The 12,650-nt window shown below is 31.4% G+C and overlaps 1 protein-coding gene across 4 annotated transcripts in view; it reads right to left on the minus strand.

Annotated features, from left to right (window-relative positions):
- The window catches only part of LOC139485115 (uncharacterized), a 29,296-nt gene that overhangs the window by 13,698 nt on the left and 2,948 nt on the right, over positions 1–12,650 (minus strand). For 3 of the 4 annotated variants that reach the window (XM_071269253.1, XM_071269256.1, XM_071269255.1), the window contains exons 2-3: positions 4,034–4,450; positions 2,972–3,103 (exon numbers count right to left, since the gene is read on the minus strand). In XM_071269253.1, coding sequence (XP_071125354.1) covers positions 2,972–3,103; positions 4,034–4,418 — 517 coding nt within the window. In that variant the 5' untranslated portion in view covers positions 4,419–4,450. Of the gene's footprint in view, positions 1–2,971; positions 3,104–4,033; positions 4,500–8,713; positions 8,941–12,650 lie in introns of those variants that run through there. The other variant, XM_071269254.1, reaches the window with a different exon arrangement.

Raw genomic sequence — 12,650 nt, forward strand, 5'->3', positions numbered from 1 at the left:
AACTTCGGCTTCAAAACATGGCATTTAATGAGCAGCCATATTTGTTAAATCATAACAGACAGAGAGAAAAAAAATTGACGATTATACGATATATTTGTGTAAATAATGATAAAATTGTGCACAGAGGACTTATTTTGTGATATATACATGCATTGGTTCAAGAATTGGAAAAACATTATTTTTCACCACTCACTCGTTTCATATGACTTTAAGGCATAATAAAAAAAGATAAATAAAACAATTCAGTTTTATCAAAAAAAATTCTACACTGAATGAACGTTGTGTCTTGCCTGACACTTCCACTGCCAGTGTAAAAGTGGATAAAGATAAAATTAGGTCTATTAAATGGAATAAACAGCTGCGCCATGAGCGCATGATACGCCCGACGTCTTGTGTGGAAGTTTAATGCAATAATCATAAATAGTTTCTGAGAAAGTTTTAAGCAATAACCATATATTGTTTTTGAGACACGGCGGGACATGTGAAACCCCAACCCTGTATTTTTTTTACAAAAAACTAAATATCACTACAATAAAATTTTGAATCAAAACCAAAAAGTATACAGATCTTTAGATTAATATAACAAAGAAGTGTGTAAAGTTTTAAGCAATAATAATAAATTATTTTTGAGATACGGCGCGACACGTAAAAAAACCCTCCCCTGTTTAACAAAATACTCAATAACTCCAAAATAAAGTTTTGAATCATCAACAAAAAGTATGCAGATCTTTAGATTAATATAACAAAGAAGTGTGTAAAGTTTTAAGCAACAATCATAAATTGTTTTTGAGATATGGCACAACATGTAAAAAAAACCCTCCCCCTTTTTTTACAAAATACTCAATAACTCAAAAATGAAATTTTGAATCATCACCAAAAATGTATACAGATCTTTAGATTAATATAACAAAGACATGTGTAAAGTTTTAAGACATAATCATAAATCGTTTATGAGATATGGTGCGACATGTAAAAAAAACCTCCCCCTTTTTTACAAAATACTTAATAACTCAAAAATAAAATTTTAAATCATCACCAAAAAGTATACAGATATTAAGATTAATATAACTAAGAAGTGTTTAAAGTTTTAAGCCATAATCAAGAATCGTTTTTGAGATACGGTGCGACATGTGAAAAAAACACACCCCTGTTTTAGTTACAAAGTGTCGTAACTTAAAAAGTTTAAATCTTATTTTCACCAAAAAGTATACAGATCATTTGACCATCATAAGAAACAACTATATTAAGTTTCATGAAATTTGGATAAGTCGTTCTCAAGTTACGGTGCGACATGTTTACGCCAGACAGACAGACGGACGGACGGACACAGGACATTTGTATACCATAATACGTCCCGTCAAAATTTTGACGGGCGTATAAAAATACAGATTGTTTTTTTTTAAATCAAATTCTTTCTTCAGATTGAATGCAATCAATGAAGGTTAACAAATTTATCTTGTCAAAACAATTTAACCCATGATGTCTATAAATGCTTGTAAGTGCACAAAAAGAACTAAGTTCATCTATCAGTGAAATATATGTACCATATTTATTATATAATTTGATGTACTGATCTTTTTTTTTATATAAAAACTTGATAGGACATGATAGGATGTCTATATTAAATGTTGTCTCCCTGTCAGAAATAAAAGTTCAACACAAATTATGCAAGAAATTAGATAAACCTTATTGGTGTTATACATGTATATGATTTTTCTTAATAATATAAGTCATAGCACATAGTCTTAATATCCTTACAGCCCTTGGATGGTGTAAACTTCCTAAAAATATGTGTATGGTTTAATGGTGTATGGCACATAGTGAAATGGTAGAAGGTGTAAGGTGCTATGGTGTGTGGTGCAAGGGGAATGGTGTAATGGTGTAACATGAGATCGGGAATGGTGTGAATGAATTTTGTAGGACATTTCAAACTATGCAACATATTAATAACTGATTTTTAATTTTATACGTTAATTTACAATATTGTGAACAAAAATTCGTTTTTTTTTTAAATAAATAGTTTTGTAGTCACACTCTTTCTTTGAAATTATATTGCATTATGGTATAATAGTGTATGGTGTTAATTGGAAATTTACACCATCCAAGGACTGTAGATAAACATGATAAATTATTCAAAATTAAATGTAGACTTTTATTTTACCAGTTGCATTCATATCCAGAAATCAACGCCACTTTGCTTATTTGAATATTATAATAAAGAAATGGGATACGGGTCACGGAAATTACATTAAAATGATAGGCAATTTTGAAAAAATGTCTGTTTTAATTTTAATTTAAGTGATAGACAGGTTGCCGGGGCAGAAAATGAATATACACAACAATATACACCATTTAAACAAAACATAATGACTGTTGTTGCAAAAATACAGGTTCCTGAGCTATTTTAAAAATCGAAGCGACAGGCTTTTAATATTGCAGTGTAAAATACAGGTTAAAATGGCTGAAACGTCAAATTTGCAGACTTCGTGTTGAAAATTGGCTACTAAGGTCATTACGAAAACAGGTTGCCGGGGTGAAATTTGAAACTTGAATTTCCAAAGAATAAGCAAGTCCAAACCATGTATGTGTAGTCATTGAACTCTAGGTTCCCATGTAAAGTTAAAATGTCTTTATTTCAAGAAGAATAAACTCATGAAAACAAGAAAAATTCACTAAATTCGCGTTCATTGTTTTGATTTTGACCGCCTGACAACTTTACGGAAATATCAAAGTGATTGTAAATAAGGACTCTGTGACGGGCAACTTATAATATCCGTGTTTTAAAGATTTTAATGATTTTAATGATATCAAGCCAGTCCAGTTCAAACTACTATCACGTGGTACAATTCTCATTTACATATTATGAATATTAATTAGCAAAAACACTACTAATTTCTGGCTATGTTACACCTTCTTGTTGACAGCCAACCGAAGGAACCTACTTGTTATCTATTTTACTAGTTATATTTACATGTTGTGGTGACAGCCATACAAGTTACCCTCCTCTGATGTTTATGGACAAGTTTCAAATCCAGACCTTCCACTGCAACATTCTTCCAACAGAACACACTACCATCTTCATGTCCTGTTAACAATTTACCATCTAAAATAAATCAATTATTCCATCTTTGAACATATTGTAAGTATTTAGTTCTATGTACACTATGTACAGAGGTTTAATCATTCTACAAAATGTACATTACAAAGATTTAGTCATCCTACAAAATGTACACTGCAAAGGTTTAGTTATCCTACATAATGTACAATATGTACAAAGGTTTAGTTATCCTACAAAATGTACACTACAATGGTTTAGTTATTTTACAAAATGTACATTACAAAGGTTTAGTTATCCTACAAAATGTTCACTGCAAAGGTTTAGTTATCCTACATAATGTACAATATGTACAAAGGTTTAGTTATCCTACAAAATGTACACTACAAAGGTTTAGTTATCCTACATAATGTACAATATGTACAAAGGTTTAGTTATCCTACAAAATGTACACTATGCAAAAAGGTTTAGTTATTCTATAAAATGTACATTACAAAGGTTTAGTTATTAAACTCAAGTTTTTTCAGTAATACCTGATGTAATTTATTGATCATTTCAAACTTAATCTAAAACAAGAAGTAATCATCGAATGGGAGATTTTTTAATTTAAGCAATTTTGGTCACATGAGTATTGATGCTTTGTTCTATTCACATATTTTGAACATTTTGACAATAGCTCAAACTCGGCTGATTTTCTCTTTTTTTAATTGTTTTACATTTAACATTTCAGGGCCTTTTAATAGCTGCTCATTGTTGAAGGTGGTACGGTCACCTATAGTTGTTAGTTTCTGTGTCATTTGGTTTCTTGTGGAGGGTTGTCTCATTGGCAATCGCACCATATCTTCTTTTTATATTGGAATATATTTTATACAAAATGAATGTCTGGTAACTTCATTTTTTAAAGGAATACTAAAATTCCTCAATCAAATTTTTCACTCATATTTACCATGTTAACAAATAAACTTTATAAAAAGTCACCTTTAATAGCTAATGAAGTTACCACACTGTGAGCTTGATCATAATACAAATCAGCCATCTTCATCTTAGCCCACTCAATGGTAAACGCTCTCTTATACTCAGCATAAATCTCTCTCCAAAATATCCACGGCAACTGTTTATATGACTTTGTTAGACTTTTGTGATCAGTTTTCTTTTGATTATATCCCATTATTTCATTTAACATAAACAATGGTATCTCATTTAAACAACACATTAGCCAAATACCAAAGAATTTCTCCAAATTTTCAATAAGACAAGTCCACATTTTACATGTCCTTTTGGCTCTGACCAGTGATTGCCCATCCAAGCGACTCAGGATAAACATGTGAATTTCCTCTGGAATGTCTGATATAGATATCTCCATTGTATTTTTTTTCTATTGTAAATAGTAAATACCTATTAAAAAATAAACAGTACTAGAGATATCATTAGAAATTATTTGGTTCTGGTATGTTTAAATGTATAATTACATGTTATCATGGTTATTGAACTAGATGAATATAAGGCTTGATCTGTTTCAAATATCATGAATAAACATGTAACAGACAGACAATAGTTTAATTTTTTTGAATTTTTAAAGTTTAGTGTTTTCAAGGTACAAATGTATGTAAGCTATAAGTATTCCGTAAAATCGCATAGCAGAACACTTAAAGCATTGTAAAGAGCTCGAGAGATGTTGCTTTGAACATAAATCATGCAGGTCCCTGAATTGATAACCTGTGTTTTTTGGCTTTTAACCTTTCATCATGTTGATAAATGAATATTAAATTTTTCTTTACAATATATATTGATGAGTGGCTTAAAAATACCATTAAAATGTTGTTTTTTTTTGTATCAGTGTCATATTTTCTTCAAATGCATTTTACCCCATGTTTCATTTTAGCCAAAGAAAATTTATTATAAATATACCAGTATTAACATGATTAATTGGTATCTCTGTATTGTGATCCATGAAATCATACTTTTTTGGATAAGTATTTGATTTGATTTTCTGTGTGTTAACACCCCTTTTGGGCTTTTTCCCTGCAGCCAGTCTTACTGGTGGAGGAAGCCAGATCTAGAGTGCCTGGAGAAAACCATGGACCTTTGATAGGAAAACTGACAATCCTAGTCAATTAAGATTGGAGAAATTCAAGAAAAATCAAAGTGATGGAAATCACCCATGGAAAGACTGGAATACTACATGTACTGTAGTTTGAATAATTTCAAAACATATTCGAGTTTGGCATGTTTGGTGTACATGTGGACAAAACATACTGCAAAAAGAACATTTAAAAAGCACTATATACAATGCTATAGCTAACAATTGCATTGATTGTACATGAAGGTTTGGTTAGTCTTGTATGATTTTTAATTTAAGTTCATTTATACATATACATGTATATGTCATGTATGTTTCACAGTTTAGTATGATGTCCATTATCACTGAACAATGCTGAACTAGTAAACATTTTTGAAGCAAGCCTTTGGGTGGGGGATTGTATTGAAGACCCTTTGGTGGCCTTCATGTGTTTTCTGCACTTTGGTTGGGTTGTTGTCTCTTTGACAAATTCCTAATTTCCATTTTCCATATTATTTTAGAAGGATAAGCACTTTTTCAGTACATAAAGTAAACTTGTTGTGAATCAATCATAGTGGGTCCCTTAATTTGCACAACAATTTCTTCTTAATTGCACAATAGAGGAAATTACAAAATAAAGATTCTTCTTATCATGCCAATAAAGTTTATCAATTATCCTTGTGGGATATGGGACCAACAGATAGACTTAAAGATTTAAGAACTTTATTGTCACAAAAAAACAAGCTAAAAAGGGTGTATTGGGGCATTTTGAAAATTGAAACATACAATGAAGGTAAACTATTTATTTCTCTTAAATGTCCCAATGGCTTATTGATTTTGAAAACAATTATCATGATTATAATTGACACCGAAAAGTTGTAGAGAGTATTTTCAATTAATATTTTAATCATTTCCAGAAAAGAGCAATGAAAATGTACCTTCTCAACATAAACAAATTAATCAAAGAGCTGATAGCTCTGAGGTGGAAGAAGGTGAATAAAAGGTAACTTAAAATATCATAAAAGCAGCCCCACTAACCCAGCCTGCTTTGTTCCATTATCGTTATGACGTGGGGTTGTTTCTTCAAACAACAATGTGTCATAAGTACATAGATTGCCCATCCGTACATTATTTTCTATGTTCAGTGAACTGTGAAAATTAGGTAAAATCTTTAATTTGGCAGTAAAATTAGAAAGATCATATCATAAGGAACACATGTGTACTAAGTTTCAAGTTGATTGGATTTCAACTTCATCAAAAACTACCTCAACCATAAACTTTAACCTGAAGCAGGACGGATGGACAGACCAGAAAACATAATGCCTAGAAATGGGGCTTAAAAATAGTAAGGTTTTTACATACTTGCCAACTTTTGAAAGTACCCATGGGGGTTTTTAGTGCGAGTCAACAATTTTAAAGGTTACAATTTTTAGCGAGGTATTTTGCACGATCTGGATTGGACCAAAAATAAAATGTTGTTTGTTTCCCCTCCCTCAACCGACCCGGTAAAATCACTCGAAAAATTTTATTGGCCATTCTTGTCCATAATTTTTTTTTTGCTATGTTGGTTTTTGGTGATATCTTTCCGATGTTGTAGTAAACGTGCGTTGGTTTTTTGTCATACCTTTCCGATGCTGTGGTCAACAAGCATTTTAAATCAAGACATTTTTGCATAAAAGCGTCTATATGATTCGGAATCAAGGAAAACAAATTAAAGATAAAGCCTTGCCACACGGTTTGTGTTGTGTGCAAGGGTGATATTTAAAAATAAAAAATCTGAAGAATCTTTCAACCCACTGAGTGCACCTTGATTGGCTTTGTTTTTAACCTCTGTTCCTGTTCAAAGGATAAAATCTTTCAGTAAAAATGGTCTGAATCGTGCTTTGAAATCAATCTACTTTGCCAGTCTTCGAACAGTTTGGGAACAAGTCAAAAAATGTTAGATACATGTATTCCCTGCTTTCAGGAAACCTCCCTGATTTCTGGTGTAAAAAAGACCAGTTTCAATGTGTTTTTCTTTTTCACTTTAAGGCATGAAAGTTACAAAAAGGCACGTTTTACGCTATAACGCATCAGTTGAATTTGTAAATACTCAAAGTATTCTAGGAACTACAAAACATGAATAAGTGAAGCCTTGTTTTTTCTAAAACTCGTAAAAAAATATAAATCTTTTGTTTAGGAATTAAGGTGGTACCTAACACTACAGGGAGATAACTCTGTAAAATCAGCTAAACGTTTTAATTACGTTGTGTTGTTAAGGGAATATTAAGCTTCTCAATGATCAAAATAAGTGTTTGTCAAACTGCTATATAACCAGTGTAATTTTTCTGATAAAACGGTTGGTTCAAATTTTTTAAAATTTTTATATTTTTGTAAAAGGGTCAAAGTAAATACTTTGTCAAAATTTAAAAAAACTTAAACGAGCCAAATTAATTCTAGTTAAAGTGTTGGGTACCACCTTAATTGACCAAGCTGCATGATCCAGGTGTAACTGAACATAACTGAATTATGTTCACTTCTATTGAAAATTTTTATTCATTGAATTTTAATTGATGATCAAGGTATGAATTGGTAAAAACAGTAATTGTTTTGTTGTGAGTTATGCATCAAATTAGACTTGAAATAAGCTTGATTTTTAACTAATAAAACACTTGCTATCATGAAACATTGATATCACATGTAGAATGTGTGCTTTTGTAGATTTCATACCATAAAAGGAAAAGGAAAAAAGGAGGTCCCTGTATACTGTTTTTAACACCAGAAAACTGGGGTGTACACTGAATACAGGGACCCCACTTTTCTTGACTTATCTTACCTGTTGAATTTTGTAAATTCAATATAGAAAAATTATATCAAGAAATAAAATAAAATAATTTGCCTACCTACCTACCCATACCCTGATAACCTCAGTCGGGGAGGGGAAACAAAGATATTTTTAATGTTGGCCTTGTCTAGAAAAAGTGTCATATTTGTATGATGAACTTGCATGCCTTTTTCTTAAGTCTGTTTGCATGATTGTAGTTATTAAATCGGTAGAAAAGATGAACATATAGCTAGCAGACCAGGGTTTATTTTCTTGTGTAAGAATATTAGATGCTTGTTGAAATTTCCAATTTTGAATTATACACAAAGATGGACCTTTGACAGGTTGAGAACAACACTCCAAATGAGGGGCAACCCTCATTGGAAGAACATTACAACCCACTGTAAACAATGAGCACCTTTATATTCATATTATTTGATGAAACTTTTTCCCAAGAACTATGCATCTATCAAGTATTAAATGGTCAAAACATGTCAAAAGAATTTTGTGATATTTCTAAACTTGTATCTTCTTTATTAATTTGACCCCTCATTTAGAAAAGTTGTTCCAAATATAATAAATTTTCCCACTTTTGAGTTAAAAATCTTAAAAATGTTCTTTCTTTTTTTTTTCAACAGTAAAATGACCCCTTGTTTTAGGGACAGTCCCTCATTTAAGGGACACCACTCATAATGGGGTGGGGGGTCCCAACCTGTTCGTAGGTCTTTGTGAAAAAAGAATAGTACATTGTCCTTTAAATTATTTAATTAAATACAAAAATAAAATATGTTACAACAAGTATTATGTCAATAAATTAGTGAAAAAAAATACTATTTATTATCTTTATGGTAGTACTGCATCATTGAATTTTGTCAATCAGCCATGCTTTTATCCTTAAGCTGTGTAAAAACCTGCTTGCAGATGAAAATTCACCTGCGGCAGTGCCATGTTTACGATTTTACAACTAGATGAAAACAACACAAGTTCAAAGTCTAGCATGTTAGAATAATCTTCAGAGAAAACGTTTTTGATTGGCTTATTAATTGATCATGAGAAACACAGAATTTGATTGACTGATTGATTGTCTTACCTTGGGAACAAAATAAGAAGCAGATGATTTTCACTAAATCGTGTTTAAGAGTTTTTTAACAATACACTTAATATTAATATTTTAATAAATGCAAGGACGTATAATAAAACGTCCTTGATAAGAGTAAAAGGAATGAACACAGGGCGAACGTACTATACGAGTGAAAGAACTCAGGACAAACAGACCAAGGGCGAACATGTAAACAGGGCAAGTTGTCCCGATATCAAATTCACGCGTGCGTACTACAAATATCTACAGTAAAAACATTTGGTTACAAGTAAACAAATAACGTTAATGTAGATTAGATGAAATCTTATAATTTTCATAAATAAAAGGGTACATATTTACGATAGTGATTGTTTTTCGATCCTAATTTACAAATTAAATGATTCAGATGCTTAATCATGTGTGAAAATCGGTGTCAGGAATCAGAAGTTGTTATGAAATTGTAATACACAGAAACAAATGCAGCATACAGAGGTTCAATGATTTAAAGTCGGCACCATAGGCCTTCAGAAGACTTGAAGTCTTCTTCCACCAAAAAGCTTATCCATACACCTTATTGCTATTCCAGGCTGACCTGAGAATCTGTCCAGCTTGAAGTTGAACTATTGAGGTCATACAACAATCACTTTTTCATTGTGGTGTCAGATATTTTGTATCATGTGTATTATGACGTCAAAATTTTGCGGGAACCTGTGTGATGTCCATTTATGACAATTTTCATTTTTAAACGACTTATAGCTATAAATAGCTTGGAAAAAGCATGGTGACCCATTCTTTTTATTATATTTTTGAAAAGACCAATTGTCTATATTAAGATTTTACCAATTAATATTGACACATTCCCCATTTCCTTTCTCAATTTTATTAATTAGTATAAGAAAATTGAATCTCGGGGAAACATATATATACCTATGATCTACCTTAAAGAAGCGATTTTTTGGAACAAAAAGGTATGATACTTAAACAAGTGATTTTTTATGTCACTATCCCAAATTTAGTACAAGGTCATTGATCACCTGACATGACCCATTCATCCTATCAATACAGTTGTTGGTTCTGATAATTTTAGAAACATAATTAGACCCTGGATCATTAGTACCATATATTTAAGGAGGTTTGCGGGTATAAGATTTTCAGAAAAAAATTAAACATTTATTTTTCATTACAAATTTTATTAATTACCTTTAGTAGTTGTTACTTTATCATATATGGTACAAAAATCATTCAAAAAAATCAACTCCTGTTGGCCCCAGGTCATTGCAGGTGACTTTTAAAATGTAGATATCATTGAAAAAGCTCCAAATTATCTCCCTTTGGTGCAAAAATGCCATTTTTTGGTATTAAAATTGAAATATCTTTTTTAACTCATCGGTGACCTATATTTTTTATTGTTGTTTTTTAATAAGCTGTACATAAACTAAATAATTGTAAAATCAGGGGTGTGGAAATGCTATGCCCGACTCGCCCGACTCGTACATTTGAACAACCGGACAAGTAATTAATTTTGTCTTGGTTGCCCTAGGACAAGTAAAAAAATATACAAGACAAAGTTCAAATCCAACAAAAACATAAAATTAATTTCAAAACGTATAAAGATGTTTAATTTATGTAAAATAAACCAATGTTCAGCAAGTAAAAACATCAATGTTCATGACGATAAATGTTACATGATACCGGAAATAGATCGATTACCAAAATAAATAAAAATAAGTATGCGAACCTGAGATCAGAGTCACGTAACATTGCATTGGCTTTGTCCATTGACCCGGGATCGTTGATTAAGTTTCATTTCATCATTTACTGGAAGTGTCATTTCTTTAAATTTTGTATCGAGATTCAGATTGACAAATACTTAATAAAAAGCTAGGCAAGCAAGGCAAAAAGAATCATGAGTTGAGAAGAAAACCTTAAATGCAAACGGAGGACACAGAGTATTTAAAATCAAAGCCTTAAAGGCTGTAAAAGCAATTGCTGCCATGTTAATGTTTGGGGACTTTTATTTTTCATCCACATATATACAAGAATTAAACCTGACATGAGTGTTGTCTAGTTAAAAGTAAGAAGGTTTTAACTTTATATAAATAAATGACTTTAGCAGAAAGTCATTTTTAATATGTTTTATATTTCACAAGGAGACAACACGTTTACCAGGCTAAAGTTGGGGTCAAATATACATGTGCTGAAACATATAATTCAAAAAGAAATCATCATGGATTATCCCCTGGTAGTGTTTGTAACTTCCTTGGCAATAATTTCCTTTATTGATTTAATTTTAACAATTTTCATTATTAATTTATATTTAACCATTAACACATGTACAAATGATTAAGTTAAAACATTTCAACTTTCCAGACGCAAATGTTAAAAAACGGGAAAGAAATAAATATCTTACAAGACATAAACATGTAAAGAATAAATGTATATTTCAGCTTAATAAAAATATTTTCATAATGTTACTTTGTCATCATTTTTAAAACCAAGTTCCAAACATTATTGCTCAGTTGATATGGGTCATTCTGATGCGGTACGAGCACAGGCACTTGTTTCTATCCATAGGAAGGTCGATTATCCATATAAATAGTTTTATATGGATAGTCGACCTTCCTATGGATAGAAACAAGTGCATGTGGGTACGAGATAACTACAATTCTCATGCAATCCCGAAAAGGGGGGTCATCACAGACAAACATGACATTAAATCGTTATCACTGAACTAGTATATATATTGTATAGGGGCCAGCTGAAGGACGCCTCCGGGTGCGGGAATGTTTCGCTGCATTGAAGACCTGTTGGTGACCTTAATTCTGCTGTTGTATGTTTTTCTATGGTCGGGTTGTTGTCTCTTTGACAAATTCCCCATTTCCATTCTCAATTTTATTATACGAACAAGAACAAACAGCTCTACGTTGCTTTGATATTTATAAATTTTCAGGAAACATTGCGAAACATGATCTTCAATATTTCGAAAACATGTGAAATAAAATTGCTAACACGGTGGACCGTCGAGTGTCAACAAACGTAGTAGACTTGTTCACTGAAAAGACGAGGATAATGGTTTCATCTGACATTTGTTATGCAAACCCAGTTTTGATCATGATATTTAAAAAGACGTTCTTTTTTTCAATCTATGTATTAATAAACTAGAAAATTCCAAATTGTAAATATCTCTTCATCTGGACCGACTTGGCATCTACTACGTTTGGACGGGTCCATTTCATTAGTAAGGTGATCGATAAATATTACGGAGTTTTGACATAAGGAAAACGAACTTATTGTTATGTGTTTTCAACAAGGGTTTCGTTCCGCTAAATTATTTGCGCAAATAAAGTTTGTCTATTTTTAGATTACAGGTAATAATTTGACACTACGCATTAACCAGTGTAGTGATTTTGATTTTACGATAAATGTATGAATGAACGATAATTTTATGAATGAACAAGAGCACCTGACCTCTTAAAGAAACACAAATTAAACATAAAAAACCGTATTTATTAGGAGATAATTCAGTTAAATTTTCAATACTAAATCAACAACTGAAATGAATCCATATTTTGTTGAAACATGGTACGAACGGCGGAAAACGGAATCGCATTTATAAAAATGTACTTTTTTTCACTCGGACTTCTATGTTATTTGA

This window comes from Mytilus edulis, chromosome 8 (genome assembly GCF_963676685.1).
Source record: "Mytilus edulis chromosome 8, xbMytEdul2.2, whole genome shotgun sequence".
Lineage (NCBI taxonomy): Eukaryota > Metazoa > Mollusca > Bivalvia > Mytilida > Mytilidae > Mytilus > Mytilus edulis.